A 22,069-nucleotide genomic window follows, 5' to 3' on the forward strand; every position below is an offset into this window, starting at 1 on the left:
TAGGAAAACTAATATCATAACATCATAATTATATTTTACCTATCTAACTTTTGTGTATTCTTTGTACATAAAAATATACTAATAGAATCTCAAATTCACTGAAGAAAAAAATAGCAACAAAAATTGATATATTAAGTCAAATAAAATAAATTCAGTTCAATTATAAAGAGGTTAGTATTTGCATTATATAAGGTAATCAAAATGGAAAAAAAGTAACCGATTCAGAGGAGTTAAATGGTCAATCAATACCATACATTCAAAAAAGGACAAAAAGAACGAGATGATCTTCATAAGAGAAGGTAAGCAGCAACAGCCAGTAATACAATAGCACCTGAACCACTTGGCTTGATGGCTTCACCTGCAAAAGTTGAAAATTCGACCTGTGGTGATGGTGTTATTGAGACAGAAGAAATTGGAGCAGCAGTGGTTATGGCAAGGTTTGGAGAATCAATAGCGGTGGTTACACCAGGAACGGGAGCACCAGGAATAACAGTAGTTACACCAGGAACGGGAGCACCAGGAATAACAGTAGTTACACCAGGAACGGGAGCACCAGGAATAACAGTAGTTACACCAGGAACGGGAGCACCAGGAATAACAGTAGTTACACCAGGAACGGGAGCACCAGGAATAGCAGTAGTTACACCAGGAACTAGAAGAGCAGAAGTGACGGTTGTATCTTCGGGGATATTTGGGACCGTACTGTTTCTGTGTGGTAGAATTGGGATAATGGTTGTGGCACCTGGGCCCGTGGTTCTTGGAATTGGTGGCAAAGTTGGGGTAGTTTCATTTTTGTAAAACTTTGGTGAGATTATGGTGGTTTCGTTCACATAAGGTTTTGCTGGAGTGACGGTGGCTTCAATTTCGTAAGGCTCAGTCAAAGTTGTGTATGTTGTGGTTGTTGTATCGCTCTCTGTGTTTGGGGGAACAAAAGTGGTTTTGGTGGACTCGTTACAGTCATCTTCATCAGTTGTAGTGTGTGTAATGGTGGTATGTTCAGAAGAAGTAAAAGTTGGGTGAACGTAGGTAGTTTTTGTTGATTCCTCACAATCAGATGTGGTTGACTCAGCAGGAACTGTAGACTCGACATGACTTCCAGTGGATCTATGCCAGTAGGTGTTGATGGTAGAAATGATGTCGGTGTTATACTTGACAGTTTCTTCAGCAATGGCTAAAGAGGTGGAAGATATAATAGCTGAAAGTAAAATAGAATTGAATCTCATAGTGAACGTGGTTGCAAACGAGTGTATTATTTTGTGTAGCTAACTTATGCACTGGTAGAAAAAAGAACTAAAATGCTATACGATACATATTGCTATGTTTCTACTGTGGAACGAATTCCCATATTTATACTTTTTTGGAGATAGGTCAAGTAATTTGATTATGCCTTGGGATATTCTGCTACTAACAGAAAATGCGCCTGACTTACCTCTAATAGGAAACTTTCCTAGTTTGAAAAAGAAATTGTACGACACTTGGAATCCATGTGCTTCCTATGGGTTTTCTGCCTTCACTATAGAGTCGTGATAATAAGCGAGTTTAATTTTCTGATGGCATATAAATAGAAGTATGGTTAATTATTTGCTAATCAGCAAAACCAGTATATTAAATAAAAAAACAGGAAAAACTTGAAAAACTAAATATATACATGAAATTAAAAGGACATCGTATTTTAGTTGCAATTCTAAGAAAAAGAAAGAAAGAAAAAAAAAAGAACATGAGCACAGTAATTGATTGTTTTCTGAAATGAATGGAAAAGTGGCAAAGGTGCCAATTATTGTTGCTCCGAACTCGATGGTTCTCTAGGTTTTGATGACGGAGGTGGATGTTGTGAATATTGAGTACCTTTTTGAGGGGGTTGCGAAAAAGTAATATTCTTCAACCTTGTCAAAAACTCTCCATAATGATCATAATATCCGTTGTAACAGCGTGCTTTAGTTTTAGCCATTTGAAGGACTTTTGAGAAGTTTTCAACTGTTTGTAATATCAAGTAATCATCATTTGATTCGTTAAACAAATTCAATTGCTTAAATTGTAGAAGCATAGAGTAGTTCAAGAAACAACATTGCCTTAATAAATCACTAATATCTAACATCTGAAATCCAGTTGAGATGAGAGTTGAGAATTCAAGTGCACAATTGAAAAAATCTCTACAATATTTAGAAAATTGTTCTTGACCTTTTAGATTCAAATTCTTTAAAATATATCTCCTCAAGATCATCAATTTGGCAAAATAATAATACCCCGTAATAACAGAACCCAAACTGACAGTCTGAGTTAGATATTTCCAATCAGAATAAACAGTACTTAAATCTTTCAACGAAGTCTCTATATCTTCTGGAAATTGTAAGGAATTGTACAGTGACAAGGTTATACACAACTCTCCAACAATCACAGCATCAAATGCATTTGCCTCTGGTAGATCCAAAATATCCCTACATTGGTCCAATCTTATTTCATCAATAACACAAGGTCTACCAGATAGGATACAGTTGATAATATGGGATATGGTTAAATGATTCCAAATTCTATATTGATGAATTTTTTCTGGTGACTTAATACTTTTAACCAATAAGTTCATCGTCATTTCTCTAGTCATGAAATGGATCAACCCATAGGATGATACCCACCAACTATCAAAATAAATATGTTTATAGGATAATGAGGGTGCAAAGTGTGTAAGTAAAATAACGGCTTGTAAGAACTCCTTCGACTGTGGAACTTCATAAATACTTAGGGATAATAACTGATGGATACTTTGTAAAATATCAAGTTCCAAATTGTTATTGACATTTTCAATTTGTTGGTGTCTCAAACCAAATAAGACTAGAGTGCAGAATAACAGAGGTGATTGTGACCTGACTCTGTCAAACCAAGCTTTATAGTCCACTTCATAGTAGGTGATCCATTTACCATAATGAACTAGAGCGACTTCGATCAACCTATAGCATGTATTATAATCCAACAACTCTCTTTTGATTAAATCATAACGTTCTTGAATGGAAACCAACACCAGATCTTTGGTAATGTCAAACCCTATTTCTTTTGAAAACGGTAAACCTGTACTTTGAGACAATGTTAACAGATCAATGTAAGGAGCATTCAAAAAAAAGAACTCGTCATTTTCATGGGTGGTTGACTTGAATTGGTTGTTTAACGCCGGGGTGCTAACAGTGCCGTTGACATTATTGTTGGTGTTTGAATTATTGTTGCTTGGTAACAACTTGTTCGAAGGGTACAAGTAAGGTCTAGCCAAGGGGGCATTGAAGTTAATACTCGAGATGGACGGAACATTACTTGGAATAAAGCTCGTGGGGAAAATCGGAGTCAAGGGAGCTGAAGGGAACGACTGTTGTGATCTAAGGAGGGGTAATTTGGATTGGGGCTGGTCGGTTCTGATTGGTTGTTGTTGAATTTGCTTTTGTAGTTGGAATTGGTGTTGATGTTGATGTTGGTGTTGATGTGGATGTGGATGTTGATGCTGATATTGTTGAGCAAGGAAATTTTTTTCATTTGACAACTCTTTAATTGCCTCACCAAGAGAATCAATTTTCTCATTGATTATAGACAACATAGCCTGGTGTTGATCGGCTACAAAATGAGAAGGGGAGTTGTTATGGTTCAAAAGACCATGTGAATGTTCGGAATTCAGCTTTGGATCAGACGAATCATTTTCAGATCCGGTTCTCCTTCTTCTTTTGTTTCTACTACTTGATTCACTGGAATCTCTGGATATAATAGTAGTTGATTTCTGGAAAGTTGATAAGGTTGGTTCCAGATTCGTATCGATTAGAGAACATTTCAAAGAGAGATTTTCACATCTGAAACAGCTTGCACCGTTATTGATATAGTTGCACCTTGTTTTCGCCTTACGACATTGTTCGCAAGCCACCGAAGCTCTTTGGAAATTGTACTTTCTCTTTTGCTTGGGGTTCTGAGGTGAAAGTTCCGGGTTAGTTGCAATATTTTCGCAAGATGACGCTGTTGCTGACGTATCTGAATTTTCAATGGGGAAAGCACCACTTGGTTGGTTGGGATCGCTTGACATTTTAGTTTTTTTTTTCCCTTCACTATATTTTTCTACTTGTGTTTCTTGACTAGTTGTTGTGTCCAATGTGCTAGTTGTACTTGTTGTATCTATAGTATTGGTTACTATATTTGCACTATTTTATATTTGTTATCTCTGTTATATTTGTTATCCGTTATTTTCTGCTTTATTTATTGGTTTTATTTTATTTTGCTTTATTTTTTTTACTTTTTATTTTTTATATTTTGAATTTTGATACTTATGTGATTACACCACAAGTGGTTCCCAATAGTATGTGTAGATGAAAGAAAAAAAAATTGTTATCTGCAACTAGAGGAAGAGAGAAAACCAGTTTTTTTACTCATCGATTAACTTGGAAGATGGAAATTGCACAAATTACACTATTTGATCTTTAAATTTGAATTAGAAAAAATCAACTAATTAATCAATCAATCAATCCAAAAAAAAAATAATCAATCAGATGATGTGTACTTGCGGGGAATGTGGTGTATTGACAACAAGGCAACGTAGGCGAGGGCGTGGAGATAAAAGTGGGTGTAGACGTATGAGCAGACAATTATAAAGACCCTAGTGTGCAAAGGAAATGAGTAAAGAGATCAAACTTGATGAGTTGTACAAAAGTGGGAGAGAAAATCTGCTAAACCTCATGGTGTATCCATTCTCATTGAGGTTGATTCATGCATTGGTAAAACTCTGACAATCACTAACAGAGAGTGAGCGGGAAACCCGAAATTGGGCATGTTTTCCTATCCGATGGTACATAATAAGCGCGAATCCTTACTCTATTTTTTTCATGCTTGGCCAACGTTCCATTTAATGTCTATTGTTTTCAACTGTTCTAATGGATACCAGAATCTTCCATATATCAATGTATTGTCCTACTGTCCATTATTAGCTGGACAGAGACAAACGGAGAGTATGCACCTAATCGACAGTAGTTGTTGGAAAAGACATTTTACAGAGGAGAAGGCAATGGAACACAAGAGACAGGATAAAACAGAAAATGGTAGGGGGATATCATACCATGTGTAATTGTTGCGCAAATGTAGAGAGGCCATATTATAGTGACAATGGCGTGCTCAATACACACCCTCTCTACCTCTTACTTTCCCGAGAGTGCTGCCCATTTTTGTATATGATTTTCATAGTAATGTCGGAGTTGTGATTAGTGAGTGTACTCCATTGGAAATGCCGTCTGCTACAAATGATAACTCCTGTTTCTCATTGACAATAACGAGAATAAAGTTGGAACTGCTCAGGTAAAAGTGAGATTGGGTTAATAATAAAGACCAAATAGGGTTGGGGCAAAGTTAAATTATAGTTGGGGGGATATTGCCACAAAACTGAGCCGTGAAGTAGATGGAAAAGGGCAACGGCTTTATAATTTGGTTTGTCGATGTTTATTTGAGTATTTTTCCTTTTTCTTTTTTTTTTTATTTTTTTATTTATTTTTTTTTTTTATTTTTTCTCGAAAAGGGGGAAATTTCCGCGACATGGTAGTTTTGAATAAACTGAAGATTTCATTGAGGCCAAACCAAACCAAGTTAAACGGGGTGAGGGTAAAATAAAGTGTGGTTAATGGAAATAGGAAAGTAGAAGAGGAAAAAAAAAAAAAAAAAAACAAAAAATTTCAGCAAGAGATTAAACTCTATAGCCAGTTCACAAAGGTCTTCTCTAAACTATCGTTTTTTTTTCATACGACGTATCACTACCTGGCCCTCCATTCCCTCCAGCATCCTTTTCATTAGGTTATTGTTTTCTTACACAAACTAAATCTAACAAGTTCAAAGTCGAGAGATACGTTGGAAAGTCGAGATTCTGGATCTTTTTCTTTAGCCGCCAACATATTTTAACAAACAAGCAAATGTCCGATAGCAGACCAACAAAGAAATCCAAGATATCTAAAAGTTCTATTTCCGAACTGGAAGCAGAACATGCCGAGGCTGAGTTGAAGGCACATCCGCATCCAAGAGAGAATGCGAAACTGGACTTTCATGATGGTGGTGAATTCAACCTGGAGAAACGTCACAAGACAACGACGGAATATATCTCCCAATTACAGACAGGTACTGAGAACCCCTTCACAGGTGGTCAATTTTCCCAGAAATATTTTGATATCTTGAAAGTTAGACAGGAGCTACCGATTCATCAACAGAGAAAGGAGTTTCTTGAAATGTTCCATTCCACCCAGATCATGGTTTTGGTTGGTGAAACTGGTTCAGGTAAAACCACCCAAGTTCCTCAATTCGTACTATATGATGATATGCCCCATTTGATTGGTAAACAAGTCGCATGTACGCAACCTCGACGTGTTGCTGCAATGTCTGTTGCTGCAAGAGTTGCAGATGAAATGGATGTTAAATTAGGTGAGGAAGTTGGTTATAATATTCGTTTTGAGAACATGACGTCCAATAAGACAATCTTGAAATATATGACCGATGGTATGTTGCTCAGAGAGGCAATGGAAGATCACAACTTGGATGGTTACTCATGTATCATATTAGATGAAGCCCACGAGAGAACCTTAGCAACTGATATTTTAATGGGGTTATTGAAACAACTTAGTGAACGTAGGAAAGATTTGAAGATTATCATCATGTCTGCAACTTTAGATGCGGAAAAATTTCAAGATTATTTTAATGAAGCCCCCCTATTGGCAGTACCTGGTAGAACTTATCCTGTTGAAATCTACTACACTAGAGATTTCCAAAGAGATTATCTTGATGCTGCCATCAGAACCGTTCTCCAAATCCATGCAACTGAAGACGAAGGTGATATTTTGGTCTTCTTGACAGGTGAGGAAGAAATTGAGGATGCAGTTCGGAAGCTATCAATGGAAGGTGATCAACTAGTTAGAGATGAAGGCTGTGGACCCTTGAAAGTCTATCCATTATATGGTTCCTTGCCACCACATCAGCAGCAAAAGATCTTTGAACCTGCACCGAAGGCGTTCAATAAAAATGGAAGACCTGGTAGGAAGGTAATTGTTTCTACAAATATTGCCGAAACTTCGTTAACCATTGACGGTATTGTTTATGTTGTTGACCCTGGGTTTTCCAAGCAGAAAGTTTATAATCCACGTATCAGAGTCGAATCATTACTTGTCTCTCCAATCTCCAAGGCATCAGCACAACAAAGAGCTGGTAGAGCTGGTCGTACCAGACCTGGTAAATGTTTCAGATTATATACAGAGGAGGCATTTGAGAAAGAGCTGATTGAACAATCCTATCCAGAAGTGTTAAGGTCAAACTTGGCAAATACAGTCTTGGAATTGAAGAAGTTGGGTGTTGATGACTTAGTGCACTTTGATTTCATGGACCCTCCTGCACCAGAGACAATGATGAGAGCATTAGAAGAATTGAATTATCTGACCTGTATCGACGACGAGGGCCAGCTAACGGCACTCGGAAGATTAGCCTCTGTTTTCCCATTGGATCCAATGCTAGCGGTTCTATTGATTGGTTCTCCAGCTTTTAAATGCAGTGAAGAGATCTTGACAATTGTTTCGATGTTATCTGTGCCAAATGTCTTTATCAGACCTTCCGGAGAAGGTGCCAAAAGGGCTGCCGATGAATGTAAGAAACTGTTTGCACACCAAGATGGCGACCACTTGACCCTACTGAATGTCTACCATTCCTTCGAAAGTAACGAAGCTTACGAAATTGGTCAAAGAAAATGGTGTATTCAAAACTTCCTAAACTATAGATCCTTGAAGTCTGCCCAAAGTGTTCGTAAACAACTAAGGCGCATGATGGAAAATTACGATATTGAACTAATAGAAGGTGACTACGAAGATCTTTCATACTACGATAATATTCGTAAAGCATTAGCCAATGGATTTTTCATGCAAGTGGCAAAGAAGAAGAGCACAGGTAAGGGATACATCACAGTCAAGGATAGCCAAGACGTTTTACTACACCCAAGTACAGTATTGGCCCAACAAGACGAATGGGTTATATACAATGAGTTTGTTTTAACAAGCAAGAACTATATCAGAACTGTCACAAGTGTCAGGCCCGAATGGCTAGTTGAATATGCGCCAGAGTATTTTGCCGTTGAGAACTTTCAAAGTGAAGATGTTAAGATGAGTTTATCCAGAGTCCATGATAGAGTTAACAAAATGAAAAAACTAAACTAGATGAAGCACAAGAGAGAATATTAATCCACAAGATAGGAAACAGAAATAAAGGTACAAAAAAAAAAACTAATACAGGTAAAGACTTCACATGTTATATACATAGAGTCGGATTATCTCTTGTTTCTAATTTACGTAAAAGATAGTTCTCTTTCTACTAATTCCGGATCTTTTATTTGCCATTTTTTGTATTCTTTTTCTCTGGTTATACTTACGAAAAATTTATATTTTGATTAAATAAATAGAAATGAATTTTGTGTGTTGTCAATTTGTATGTCAGACAAGTGAATTGTACAATAGTTATAATTATAGATATCTAATAAACTAAGCCCATTCGCCTAAAGATAAGACTTTCTCCATACCTCTAACAACAGTTGGAGTATCTGGGAAGGCGAAATCTTCCAACTCTTTAGCGTAAGGAGTTGGAACTTCACAACCGGTGACTCTTTCCATTGGGGCATCCAAATAGTCAAAAGCTTCGGATTCCATAACTTGAGCACAAATTTCGGAACCGACACCACATTGAGGGAAACCTGCTTCGACGGTTATAGCGTGGTTGGTCTTTTTAATGGAGGCAACGATAGTGTCTACATCCAAAGGTTTGATAGATCTGAGATTGATGACCTCTGCATCAACGCCATATTTTTCCTTCATTACTTTTGCGGCTTCAAGACAGAAAATCAAGTTTCTTGAATGGGAGATAACAGTTACGTCCTTACCTTCCTTTTCAATTTTTGCCTTACCAATTGGTAAGACGTAATCTGGGGATAAGATTTCATCATTAACGGGGAAGGATTCACCATATAGAAGTTCATTTTCTAAAACAATAACAGGATTTGGGTCTCTAATTGCCGCCTTCAACAGACCTTTAGCATCTGCAGAAGAGAATGGGGAGACAACCTTCAGACCTGGAATTGCAGAATACCAAGGCGCATAGTCTTGGGAGTGTTGAGCTGCAACACCTGCTGCCGCACCATTTGGACCACGGAAGGTGATATTAACAGGCATTTTACCACCTGACATGTAGTAAGTTTTAGCAGCGGAGTTAATAATCTGATCAATGGATTGCATTGCAAAGTTGAAAGTCATGAATTCACAGATTGGCTTTAAACCGGAGAAGGCAGCACCTACACATAAACCGGTGAATCCCATCTCAGTGATTGGTGTATCAATGACTCTCTTTGGGCCAAACTTGTCCAACAAGCCCCTTGACACTTTATAAGCACCGTTATATTGGGCAACTTCTTCACCCATGAGGAAAACATCAGGGTCTCTATCCAACTCTTCCTGCATGGCCAGATTAAGCGCATCTCTGACAGTCATAACTTGGACACCGTTTTCAATACGAGTCAATTCATGTTTTGCAGTGGTTGCATTATGAATTCCTCTTTTTGAAATAAGGTTCTTGACGATGGACAATCTGTTAGTAGAAGCAAACATGACTATATGTATGTTGAATGGAACTGCGTCTATGAGTGTGATGGGTATCCAAGAGGAAAAGACAGACTTGATATCCTTAAAGACAGCCTAGAAATAGAGGAGATCTAAATCCTCTTCGTGATAACCATACTTTCCCGGTCTGCATTAGCCCGTTCCCATTGAAAATACGGGATTGATTTCTCGCCCCATTGGCACCTGGCGGGGTTCCCAGATACTCTTCGCACTGAGAAAAGTGGGTTGTTAAAAGGGCGTCAAAGGAAAGAGGTGGAGGTGGCGCAGCAGAATGCAATCACGTGGCAATACGCCACACATGTCACGTGCCACGATAGTGGTTTACCTTGTTTAGAGGAGTCACCTGTAGGTGCTCTGGCTATTGGCTTTATAAACCTTCCGTTTTTAATACTACTTATCTATCTATCTATCTATCTATCTATGTGTACACCCATACCGCAGACAGTCGTGTCTACTGCTCCATACAGATATTGATAAACTCTTCAAGAGAGATCTCGCCGTCTCCATCGAGATCGAACTCGTCAATCATGGCTGCCAACTCGTCGTCACTCATGGTTTCTCCTAGTTCTTTGGCAACCCGCCGTAGGTTCTTTATGGATATCTTGCCAGTATGGTCGTCGTCGAAGAGAGAAAACGCCCTTTTTATCTCTACTATAGGATCCCGCTCAAGCATGGCCCCAGCGACATGTCTGTAAAAGTCGGCATAGCTGATCACCCGCTTCCCACTGGTGTCATACTCGTCAATTATGTCCAAAACCTCCTTCTTGGTAACTTCAAATCCTAATGCCCGAAGCGCAACTTTCAACTCGTGGTAGTCTAAAAACCCATCGTTGTTCATATCAAACAATTGGAATGCCTCTCTGATCTCTTGCTTTTGGTCGTCCAATAGCTCGCTCTTCACTTGTCTGACCCCCTTACTTAACGACATTTCTTCACTCTTCTAGTATATTGTAATGCCTACTCCCAATCGTGTGCAATGGTTGCATAAACATCGACGTATTTGCATGGACTTGTGTTTGATAAACACATTCTCATAGTTGTGGTTTGTTTCATGGACACCAGATCCTCGCCTAGTTTTTTTTTTTAAAGTACATGTAGTAGCGTCTAAACACATGCATGAGAGTGACTTGTCTTGCATCGATCTCCCCTAAATTTACCCTTTTGGCTTGACTTCCTTGCATTGGCATCTCATTGATGGACTCTCCTCCCGCCCCCCTGAGAAGATGGAAAATAAAATACACTTAGACTCTTGGGTTTCCCTTAGCTTGTCCCCCTCGATCTCTCTAGTGGGAACAGTAAAGTATCTCGGGGAAACCAAATTTGCTAGTGGTTTTTGGGCAGGTGTACTGTTAGTCCCCGAGTACCGTAAATTTGCGAAAAATAATGGTTCTGTCCAAGGAGTGGTGTATTTTACAAATGAAGAATCTCCTTCGAACAATCTTGCAGTCAATGATGGTGGTGAAGGTGATGCTGGTCATAACAACCACCTATTTGGTCTTTTTGTTAGGCCTGACCGATTGTCCCCTTTACAATTGCACGATATACTAGAAAATAAGTCCTTATCGATGAAGACTAAAGAGGATCTGGTTTCTACATCTATCAATAACCTATATAACCAATTGTTGGACACTCAGAGTAATTTGGAAGTCTTACATGTTGAATATGAGCATATATTTTCCAATTATAATGTCCTAACCGAACGCCTCAATCATTTAGAGATCCATGAAAATGCCTTAGAGTCTCTTAAACATGACCAAGATCTTACCTCTGATAAGTTAGAGATGAGACAATTAGAACTCAAATTGATCGATGCAAATAAGCGCTTTACAGAGAAGGAAGTATTTTACCTAAAAACTATAGACTCCTTAAAGAAAGATTTGAGTAGCCTACAGTTGAAGATTTCCAGAAATGGCTTGAATGAGTCATTGATATCTGATTTGAATAAATCAGAGAGAATCATTGAAAATCTAACATTTCAAAATAATGACCTCATTGATAACGTCTCACATTTGAAAACAAAAGCTGAAGAATTAGAAGAAGTAGTAAATCAAAATAAGGATTTGATTCGATGCTATGAACAGACTGAAATTGAACTTAACCAATTAGTATTGGATTTAAATAAAAAGCTAGAATTCAAGGATCAACTAATTTTGCAATTGAATTCACAGCTAGATGATTCAGCTCATTTAATCTCCAAATTAAGTTCAAAGTACACCTCTGGTAAAAATAGCCTCTGCAATTCCCTATACAGTTCACTCCTCCTCTCTACCGAACAAATAGTTCAAGAATTAGTTTTAACTAATCCAGAATATGGTGATTTATTGGAGTTTTATTGTGTTTTAATTCAGGTTAAAAATTTTGTGAAAATTCTATCTTCTCACAGAAATTCCACACAGTGGTTGAAACTATTTGCCCAACTGGATCTGATGCTTGCAACAATTCCTCACGATAAAATGAAGTACGCACTGAAATATGAAAATCAGCTAAAAAAAATTCAGAATTTGGTCGTGGATTTTTTGGAGACAGAAGATAAAGATGAAGAGTTTCTACTTTCATATTCCATAAATTTCTCGTTGGATATTAACGAGTATCTAACTACTGAACATTTTGAAGCTAAATTAATTAATCGTGAACTCTTAATTTATTATTATAGCACTGAAACTTCAGATATTGACACTTTGAATAGGCTAAAAGAGCTACGACCTTTTTTTGGATTGGATGTTGATGTTGAAGAATTCACAAACTCACCACATTTGATAGATCCAGTAAAACTCGATGATCCTATAGTATGGGAAATTGCTTCAACGGATGGCCCAAATAAAGTCATGTTTGATAATTCTCAAGTCGAAAAACTTAAACTGAAGATTAATTTATTGCAATCGAAGTTGTCTGACGATAGAGAATTACAGAAAATTATATTGAAGCTAGAGAAATCAATATCAGAGAAGGAGAAACATGAAGCTCAATTGCGACTAAAATTTTCAGATATGGTGAGTATTAAAGATGCTTTGCAAAGTAAAGTTGAGGAGCTTACAAACAGGTTGATGAAATTTGGTTTGGAGGATAGTAGTCTCTCTAGTATTGATGAATTTAATGTTTTGAACAATCTAAAGTTGATTAAAACAATTGAAAATCAAAGAAAGTTGATTGAGAAAGTGTCAAATCCGTCTCCCTTTAAGGCTCAACTACCACAAATATCAATTCCACAACCTCACAAAGTAACGAATCCTTCTGATTGCTTGGAGAGAATCAATAAATTATTTGAATTAACGCTTGCTCCGCTATCACCATCACCTGACAGTATAAGTCATCAACACGAAAAACTTTTGGAATATCTATACCTACATTAGAAGAATACATAATTTATAAATTATTTTTATAGACTTTTCAGTTTTCTTTTTGGCCATTTTTTGGCTAGTCTAATGTTCTTTGCAGGGTAAATCATTTCTAACACACCCAGTATAAATATATCTGTGACAATACAAAGGACAAATAATAAACCTGCCCACGAACCTGAATTATAATATTTAATCAACCTATTAATTAGAGATGTATTTTCTCGTTTGTAAACATCATCATATACCTTTTCCGTCCTTCTTGCAACATCCTCCCATCCATACATCGTCTTAATCTCATTATGGAAAGTAGAAGTGTCAACTTGGTTTTCCTTCAGTTTCATGACAGCTTTATTAACTGATTCAACCAATGAATCTTCGTCTGGGTCGGCAAAAACAGTCATTTTACGTGGTAAAACTTCTGGAATACCTCCAACATTGGTAGTGACTACAAGTAATCCACAAGATGCAGCTTCCACCAAAACAGTACCAAAAGCCTCTGTCAATGACGGATGCAAGTAGATTTGGCCTTGTACCATAACATCTCTAACTTGCTCATGTCTAATCGATCCAATCAGTTCAACTCTATCTTGTAGTTGATACCTTTCACGCATTTGCTCTAGATCAATAAATTTAGGACCATCACCGGCAATCAAAAATCGTATGTCTACTCTATCAGCGCATAACCTAGGTATAATGGCCGTCAATAAATCTGCACCCTTATTTTGAAACAATCTTGAGATAACAACAATTGTAATTCTATCCAACGATGGTCTCACAGGAGCCGGCTCAAAATCTTCATGGACAACAGCATTTGGAATGACACTGACAAAAGAAGGATTTAGGTTGGCACGTATAACCGTATTTTCTTTGCATGTATGAGAAACGCATATAACATGTCCAATGTCAGTCAGTGTGAATTTTAACAACTTATTATGAATGATTGAAGCTACATCTGCAAATCCAAACAAAGAGTGGTCAGTAAACACAGTTTTCAACCCCATTGTATTACCATGTATGATAGCCTCATGACACAAAGAGGAACAGCTGCCATGTCCATGAACAATATCAATAGATTCTCTTATAAATATCTGACGAAGTATTGGAAAGGCTAAAAATACCGAAGGGAAAGTACTTTGCCTATGAACAACAAGATAGGGAATGTAATAAACTTTCAATCCATTAGTTAAAACTCTGATCCCTTGCCTATCGCCATAGGCATGAGTTATGATGACGACACTATGATTTCGTGCTATCAAATTTTGTGCAAGATGATATATATGAAGTTCAACCCCTCCTGGCTGTGGGTAAAAAAAGTCCGAAACAAGGGCTATATTGTAAGACTTGCTTGAGCTCAACTGCTTCTTCTCAGGCATTTAATTTTACTTATATGTGTACAATTCCACTTTTTGGTCTGAAATATAACCAAACCAGAAATAGCAACCAATGCAAAAAGTGTATCCGAGCACGCAAATCTAAAGATTTGCAAGAAATCATGGCAAATAACATAAACGAAACACAAGAACTTTCACGTTACATTTTCCACAATACACCACTAGTGCTCTACAGACACTTTATATACCCAACACTTGCATAGAAGGGGAAAACACTTTAGGGAAACTGAAGTTATAGTCCCATTGCATACTTCTATTGATACCTATCCAACTCTACTCAATACATATCTTGTATCACACTTTTTTGTGTTTGTGCAGCTTTCAATAAATAATAACCAAACTTTTGTCAAAAGGTACATTTTGAAGATTCATAAATGTCATCGAGTAAGTATACAAGACTACCAGTTGAAGACTCTGGGAGCTATTCACCCCCAAGTTCGTCTTTTTCCCAAAGTGAGACTCAAATGGGGGACAATGCAATTTTAGATAGTGAAGAACCGTTAGATTTACCACCAGCGTATGAACCGCCATCATTTATTGAGTTTGAAATTGAGAATGAAAACACTGATGAAAATATGGGATTCAGAGCTAAAGCAGGCAAATTTATGGAGTCTTTCAATTCTCGTGTTGTGAGGCCAATATCCAAGACCCTAGACCCAGTTTATCAGTTGTATTGTTATGCCAATGCTAGATTTGAGTATATGATTTCTAAAATGGGAAATCCTCTAATAGCAAAACGAATGATATATATTGTATTTGTTTCGATTATACTCTATACGGTTTCATTATCAGGGCTTAGCTCGGATGGTGTTGTTGGATCACATTCTGACTTTTCGGATCAAAGCAAGTTACTTGAATTTATTGAATTATCTGTTGATCCAAGAAGGCTTGAAGAGAATTTAGAGTATTTATCATCTATGCCGCACTTGTCAGGGACAAGTGGAGATATGGCACTTGCAAGGTATTTTGAAGAATTGGTTTTGAGAAGTAAACTTGAAATTAACCCAGATGTTGCGTTTGATACTTATACTAATTATCCACTTGAGCCTAAAGTATTGCTGTTTAGTGGAAACGGTGATGAGGTACTAGTGGAATGCGATTTGGTCGAAACCTTGGAAGACCATTTAGAGAGCAGTATTCACAAATTAGCATTTAATCCCGGTTCGAAAGACATGAATTCCAGGGGTAAGTTGATATATGCTAACTACGGTACTTTGCAAGACTATAAGATTTTACAAGAAAGATCTATTGCGATTAATGGTTCAGTCCTCATAATAAAGTATGGTGGTATGTATCCCGCTTACAAAAAGTTGGAATATGCACAGGAAAGAGGGGCTATTGGTGTTTTATTTATCAGTGATCCTCAAATGAAGGAATATTACAACTTGGAATCTTTACAGAGAGAACCTGTTGCATTCACCAACAAAATGCCAGGAAACATGTTGTCTCCAGGTATACATTCAGGATCACCTGTCGAACATGTTGGTGATTTAAACAGTAGATTACAGGAAGCTAGGGTTGTCCCTTCAATTCCATCCTTACCTATAAAGTGGAAAGATTTTATTACTATCATGGACAAATTATCCAACCAGGGGGCCAGGATTGAGGGATGGGACATTGAAATTGAAGGCAAACCAATCCAGATTTGGACAGGTGGAGATGATGAAGTTTTGTTGCAAAATAGCTTGATCCAACGCCCTTATAAAGAATCGTGGAATATTATAGGAAAACTTAAGGGTATGGAGCAAGATACTTTTTCCATTGTTATTGGCGCTTCGAGAGATACCATGTGTTATGGTGCAGTTGAAAGCTCAGGTTCAGCAATTCTGCTGGAATTAATGAATATCTTTAGTGCAATGTCGTCTTCATTATCATGGAGTCCACTTAGAACCATTTATTTCGTTTCTTATGGTGGCTCGAAGTATAATCTAGCAGGATCAACTCATTTTGCCATGAAAAACCAGGATTTATTTAAACGTGATGTTTATACGTTCATCGACTTAGATGATATAATTCAAGGTGATAACCTCGAAATAATTGCAGATCCACTGTTTCTCAATTTGGTTAAAGATGCGATAGATAAAATGGCAGAAGCAAATTCTACAACTCCTCACTTTAACTATAACTCATTAGAGGTGTTTCCTTACCAGCTAAACTCACTTTCAAATTCATATCCAAATGTTGAACATCACAATGTTGCTGGAATATCCATGAAACTAAAAAATTCTGGTAATTTAAAAAACCAAAATACAGTTCAAAAGTTTAATATACCACAATATTCCAAGAACTCATGCCTTGACACTTTCGATAATTTCAGAAACAGAAGAATCGATCCAGATATGTCGAAGCATGCATTTATGACTAAACTAATAGCTTTGGTTGCTGTAAAATTAGTTGAAACTCCAATTTTACCATATGATTTACGGGCAATGTGGAACAACATGAAAACCAACTACTTGAACGTTAAGGAATATTCCAAATCAAGAGGTTATGATTTAAGCTTTGACTCTATAGACAAGGCATTAAACGAAATACTTGAAATTGCTCAGCAAAATGAAGCCTTTGTCAATACCTGGAATGATATATGTGATGATGGTCATGGTTCAGAACCAAACCTTCTTACAGTTAATAGATGGGATTGGAATGCAAAACTATTATTAATGACCAAGGTAATGATTTATATGGATGGCTCATATGAACACCCCTTCAACTATAATTTAATATACGGATTGGAAGAAGAGCCCGAGCTAAGGTATTTCAATGATGGAGAAGGGTTTGATGATTCAATAGAGATGAAAAACATGTTTCCCGGAATATGGGATGCAATAAATAAAGGTGCTTGGGATGAAGCACAGTTTCAAATAAATAAGGTTGGTGAAGCACTGAATCACTGTATAAAACTATTCCAATACTAGTGGTTGAAATAAAGAAAAGGCCAGGCGTTAGTTATTTAATAAAAATTTGTAGATACACGTGTTCAATAAAATTACTTTATTTTACTTCAGTTTATTTTACTTCAGTTTATTTTACTTCAGTTTATTTTAGTTTTTTTCAGTTCTATCTTGTTTTGTTTTGAGTTTTTATTAGTCTTATCTCATGTAATTCTTATAGTTTATTCTACTTAATCTGTTTGTTCTAATTCTATATACCTGAAAATATAGCTACTGATATGGCAACAATTCACTGTATAAAATAAACGACGGGATTTTTTTCACTTTAGAACTTTGAGATTAGTTTGTCAGTAACCATTCTGACGCTTTCAAATTTGGATTTAACAGCTTCGCTTGCTAATCCATTCTCAAATAAAAGATATACCAAATCACAAATTGAAATAACAAACTTTAGGGCATGTAATGCTTCTTTAGATGGATTTTGAACAATGACGGTGAATGGAAGTAATTCCGCATCAAGTTCGACCTTGAAATTTTCAGAAAGAACAAAGCTTTCGATTGACTTTTCAACTATCAAACCAATTACTGTATTAGATAATGGCATTTTGAACGGTAGCTCAGAGACCAGCGAACACCAATCTTCATGTGATCTATTAAATTTATCAATGTCATTCTTGTTACGGAGAAGCAAATTCAAAGTATCAACAATAACAAAATTCTTAATCTCATTGTGAAGAGCACTCATTATAGAATTGAAGTGAAGCAACGAGTTAGAGACAGGACCTTTATAATTACCCACTTTGAATTCTTTGATTTTATACAATGTCGCAAATTGAGCAATCAAATTCAAAGTACCCAAGTCATCGACTACATCATTTAAGCTATCTAAGTCATTAGATGCCGATAATGACTTCATATCTAAATTAGGAGTTCTCTGAAAAAAGACACAAAGTAGCAAAATAGTCTCGATATCGACATTATGTTTGCCAATGAACTTGACTAGCGTAGTGCCCCATTTGGAAAGTCTGAAATTCTTCTCACGTAGTTCAATAAATCCGTAATGTACTAGAGTACCAAGCAGTGAGCTTGAAATAAGCTCATAGTTAGTGAAAATATTTCCCAACCCTTGACTCACTTCCTTTGGATTGGCAACCGTGGATTCGTAAATAAACTCATCATTCAAGCTATTCAAAAATAGAGCTAAATCAAATGATTTAGCGCTTGAATGCCTGACTATTAAGTTTGAAACATTTGAAACTTGTGCGGACTTGAAATCAATAAGATTGAGGCGATGGGTAGAAGTGTAATAAGATTTCAAGTTTACTTTTTTGTGTTGGAAGAAGCGATGTAAAGTACTTGTGAATAAATTGAATAAAACTTCTTTCATTTCCATTGATTTATGATCTAGAATTATTTTCTCATATATCGGATCTGTTTTCATGTCAAGTGGTAGTCTCTCAATATAGTCTGATGTAATAAAAGATTCAATTAAGGGGAAAATGTTCATACCGATAGATTGGTAAAAATATAGTTCTTGGGGGAAATGAAAGCCAAAAACCTCATTCAAACCTCTCGGTAATTTAGCTTTAACGTTTTTGCCAGCATCATTATTAGATGCGCTTGAAATGACAGAATCACCCAGTGCAATGCAAAATGATTCAACTTTACCATTGATTCTCAAAACTGGACAAAAGTCTAGAATGGTGCACCCGTTGATGAAGTGGGTTAATTTAGATGAATCGTCTTTAGATGTGGATAAAGAAGATAATGCGTTGAATCCTTGGCGAGTAGTGTGAACTAGCTCATGAAAAGTTGTAGTTGGAGGTTTCAATTCAAAAGGTTGGAAAACGTTACCTAGTAACATTGCAATGTCTCTAAATCTCTTGAAATCGAGATTAAAGCCGCCAATTATCTGTTTGGAGCTCAAAAACTGAAACTTTTTATTGGTAAAGTCGATATCAACAATAAAATTATCAAGCCTTTCTAACAAGAGACAATCGTTCGAGGAATATATTGCATTGATAACTCCAGCTTCTAGCATATATAGCAATTGATGGTGTTGAGTGTATGGAGCAACGAGGTATTCTAGTTCATTTTCATGTAAAATAATCATAATTTCATCCATCAACAATCTGATGAGATAAGGATTACTTAAATCTCTGAATGATATATCAGCTTCGGGATTGGCAACTTTAGTTTTCCATGAAGCTTTCAGATGTTTTTCATATTGCAATTCCGGTTGTTGTAAGTAAGAAAATTGAGTAATTGGTTTTATACCTGGAAAAACATAAACAGGTTTTATATCGAGTGACTCCATATGTTGTGCATCAGCTATGATTCTGGATTTGAGTGATATTGGAAAACCTCCTATTGCTTCAAAAGTTGGATCTGTTCCAGGAGGCAAAAGCACATTGATATAGTGTTGGATGTCAATACCAATTACGGCATTTTTGAGATCATCTAAACTTGAGATTTCTGCAGAGTATTGTAATGTTCTAATAGGCATTTTCAATTACGAATGTGTGGAAGTAGTTAGTGATTGTTGAAGTATGTATGTAATAAACAAAGGATTCCAAATGACACAGTTGTAAAAATTCTCGACGCAGAAACCTGAAATTTTAACCATCAGACTTCCAATTCAAATTACCGTGTGCAACCATTGTATAGATCAAGATTTCCTTGTTGCTCATATATCATTACTTAGCATGCTCTGTAAAGGGACATGAAATGTGCTTTGTATTTTCTATTTAAAAAAAAATGATTGCAAGAAAATTGAATGTAGTCTTGATGGATTGCTTCAATATATTTATATATCTTGAAACTTAGAAACCAGTTTCCACAAAGTCATGCATGCAGAAGACGGTGTTTTCCATTTGAAGTATTTTCCAACTGAAGAACAACCAGTCACCCTCTTTATCCAACTTCGTATATCTTTGTCATCCGTATCAGATTTTTAGATATTTAGAGTGTACATTTCGATGCAGTTTGAAAGAAAACGGATATGGGATTATTTTCTAATATATACATCCTTTGCTACGTTTATCTGCAGTTTTTTTCCCCGTATTGGCAAAGATATATGTTTAGTGTGTAAGTATTCTACAGGAATAGTATGCTTTTTTTTTTTTGCAAAAGATCTAGTTTTCCTAGCATTCTTTCTTAAAAGCTCTTCTACACTTCAAATAAATAAAGTGCTGTCTACGATATTCGCTGGACTTTGTTCTGGGATCACTGGTTACATTATTACTCTTATTATAATCGCTTCTTACATGGCTTTCGAGGCACAAAAACTTCCATTACGAATACAAATATCATATTCTCATTATCTTAACGTAAAAGTATCATTCTGTGCAGACAGCAAATCTAGCTACTTAGGAACTATGTAGTTCCTCCTTCTTAGTATTTCGCTTAGAAATATGTTGCTAACTCCTTTTACACTTCACACAGCCTCCTTTTCGCCAGAGTCTATTGCATCAAGCTTCATATGTTAGATATTTCCGTTAACCGGATTGGCCCATCCTTTGAAGTGATTAGCAAAATACCTGTTCTCGATGTAAGCCACAAAAGAAAAGAAACTCAAAATTAAACTTTAAAATTATGGTGAAAAAATGTCCTCTTCTAAATTTGGAGCGACGTGTTTCTTTTCCAATAACTAACATGTATCCCTTCCCATCTTACTACATTATTGAATCATTACAGATTGTGAAAAGCAAAAAGAGAATCTGTACCAACTATGAACATGCTCAACATTTGGCCGTTTTTACTATTATTTCTTCAATATACAACTGCACTATCTTACGAAGAGGCGCTTAGGATTGCATCTAAAAAAGATGGTTTATTATACGTTAATGGTAAGAGCTACGAGAAACTCATAAAGAACGAAAACTATAGTTTTGTTATATTTCTAACAGCAGAGGATGCACGAGTCGGATGCACATTGTGCCATGATTTTGGTCCAAAGTACAAGGCCATCGCTAAGCAATATTTTGAGAACTTGAATGATCCTCAGAGTGGCATGTATAACCCAATTGACAGTGACAATGATAAGTCGAGAGTTATTTTCGGATTTTCAGATTACATGAGTGCACAAACTTATTTCGAAAAATTGGGAATGACATCAGTTCCGAAGTTGTTATACTATGAACCGGGAAAAGCTCCTCAATTGGCGGATTTTACCAATGAATTTTCCTTTTTAACAGTTGAAAATACAGACAGCTATACCAGATGGCTTGCACAGAATATTCCAGGTCTGGACCCAAAGTTTTTAGAAGTTCAAATCCCAGTATCAAAATCCAAGCTCTATACTTCTATTGCAATTGGGATTGCATCACTAGCTCTACTATTCAAATTTCGGTCTTCAATCTTCAAAGTTGTCCAACAGAAAACTGTTTGGGAAGTGTTCTCATTGAGTTTGATTATACTTTTTATTTCCGGCTATATGTTCAATCAAATTAGAAACTCAGAAACTAGTAGAAAAGATAAGGAGGGTAATGTTGTATATTTTGCCAAAGGATTCAACATGCAGTTTGGTGCAGAAACCCAGATCATATCGATCGTTTATACAATCTTGAGTGGTTGTTTGTTTTCATTGATCAAAATTTTACCAAATCTCAAAAAAAGCACAACAAAACTTGTGGCTTCAGTTACTGTATGTTTCATCATGTTTATAGTCTACAGTTACCTAGTTGAAGTTTATCATTTGAAGTCATCAACATATCCATTTCACCTCTGGAATGCATTTAAAAGTTCCTAGAATTTAGAATGTGATCATTGAATCATACTTAAGTTATATTTTATAGCCTGTTTTGTATTTGTTC

The 22,069-nt window shown here is 36.4% G+C and overlaps 11 protein-coding genes across 11 annotated transcripts; 5 read left to right on the forward strand and 6 right to left on the reverse strand.

Moving 5' to 3' along the window:
- Nucleotides 1-287: 287 nt before the first annotated feature.
- Nucleotides 288-1,223, reverse strand: C5L36_0B02865 (uncharacterized protein; the record flags this gene model as incomplete). The annotated part of the gene is made up of 1 exon (XM_029464647.1): nt 288-1,223. One exon carries the CDS (start codon nt 1,221-1,223, stop codon nt 288-290), a length of 936 nt encoding a protein of 311 aa, XP_029320506.1.
- Nucleotides 1,224-1,774: 551 nt separating this feature from the next.
- C5L36_0B02870 (uncharacterized protein) lies at nt 1,775-4,048 on the reverse strand (the record flags this gene model as incomplete). Its single annotated transcript, XM_029464648.1, has 1 exon — nt 1,775-4,048. The coding sequence occupies one exon, from the start codon at nt 4,046-4,048 to the stop codon at nt 1,775-1,777; it is 2,274 nt and encodes a 757-aa protein (XP_029320507.1).
- A 1,864-nt stretch (nt 4,049-5,912) lies between these two features.
- C5L36_0B02880 (uncharacterized protein) lies at nt 5,913-8,186 on the forward strand (the record flags this gene model as incomplete). Its single annotated transcript, XM_029464649.1, has 1 exon — nt 5,913-8,186. The coding sequence occupies one exon, from the start codon at nt 5,913-5,915 to the stop codon at nt 8,184-8,186; it is 2,274 nt and encodes a 757-aa protein (XP_029320508.1).
- Nucleotides 8,187-8,507: 321 nt separating this feature from the next.
- C5L36_0B02890 (uncharacterized protein) lies at nt 8,508-9,623 on the reverse strand (the record flags this gene model as incomplete). Its single annotated transcript, XM_029464650.1, has 1 exon — nt 8,508-9,623. One exon carries the CDS (start codon nt 9,621-9,623, stop codon nt 8,508-8,510), a length of 1,116 nt encoding a protein of 371 aa, XP_029320509.1.
- Nucleotides 9,624-10,086: 463 nt separating this feature from the next.
- On the reverse strand, nt 10,087-10,563 carry C5L36_0B02900 (uncharacterized protein; the record flags this gene model as incomplete). The annotated part of the gene is made up of 1 exon (XM_029464651.1): nt 10,087-10,563. The coding sequence occupies one exon, from the start codon at nt 10,561-10,563 to the stop codon at nt 10,087-10,089; it is 477 nt and encodes a 158-aa protein (XP_029320510.1).
- A 295-nt stretch (nt 10,564-10,858) lies between these two features.
- Nucleotides 10,859-12,985, forward strand: C5L36_0B02910 (uncharacterized protein; the record flags this gene model as incomplete). Its single annotated transcript, XM_029464652.1, has 1 exon — nt 10,859-12,985. The coding sequence occupies one exon, from the start codon at nt 10,859-10,861 to the stop codon at nt 12,983-12,985; it is 2,127 nt and encodes a 708-aa protein (XP_029320511.1).
- A 26-nt stretch (nt 12,986-13,011) lies between these two features.
- On the reverse strand, nt 13,012-14,346 carry C5L36_0B02920 (uncharacterized protein; the record flags this gene model as incomplete). The annotated part of the gene is made up of 1 exon (XM_029464653.1): nt 13,012-14,346. The coding sequence occupies one exon, from the start codon at nt 14,344-14,346 to the stop codon at nt 13,012-13,014; it is 1,335 nt and encodes a 444-aa protein (XP_029320512.1).
- A 392-nt stretch (nt 14,347-14,738) lies between these two features.
- On the forward strand, nt 14,739-17,279 carry C5L36_0B02930 (uncharacterized protein; the record flags this gene model as incomplete). The annotated part of the gene is made up of 1 exon (XM_029464654.1): nt 14,739-17,279. The coding sequence occupies one exon, from the start codon at nt 14,739-14,741 to the stop codon at nt 17,277-17,279; it is 2,541 nt and encodes an 846-aa protein (XP_029320513.1).
- A 301-nt stretch (nt 17,280-17,580) lies between these two features.
- C5L36_0B02940 (uncharacterized protein) lies at nt 17,581-19,761 on the reverse strand (the record flags this gene model as incomplete). Its single annotated transcript, XM_029464655.1, has 1 exon — nt 17,581-19,761. One exon carries the CDS (start codon nt 19,759-19,761, stop codon nt 17,581-17,583), a length of 2,181 nt encoding a protein of 726 aa, XP_029320514.1.
- Nucleotides 19,762-20,233: 472 nt separating this feature from the next.
- C5L36_0B02945 (uncharacterized protein) lies at nt 20,234-20,638 on the forward strand (the record flags this gene model as incomplete). The annotated part of the gene is made up of 1 exon (XM_029464656.1): nt 20,234-20,638. One exon carries the CDS (start codon nt 20,234-20,236, stop codon nt 20,636-20,638), a length of 405 nt encoding a protein of 134 aa, XP_029320515.1.
- Nucleotides 20,639-20,985: 347 nt separating this feature from the next.
- Nucleotides 20,986-22,005, forward strand: C5L36_0B02950 (uncharacterized protein; the record flags this gene model as incomplete). Its single annotated transcript, XM_029464657.1, has 1 exon — nt 20,986-22,005. One exon carries the CDS (start codon nt 20,986-20,988, stop codon nt 22,003-22,005), a length of 1,020 nt encoding a protein of 339 aa, XP_029320516.1.
- Nucleotides 22,006-22,069: the final 64 nt, after the last annotated feature.

This window comes from Pichia kudriavzevii, chromosome 2, assembly GCF_003054445.1.
Source record: "Pichia kudriavzevii chromosome 2, complete sequence".
In the NCBI taxonomy this organism is placed as follows: domain Eukaryota; kingdom Fungi; phylum Ascomycota; class Pichiomycetes; order Pichiales; family Pichiaceae; genus Pichia; species Pichia kudriavzevii.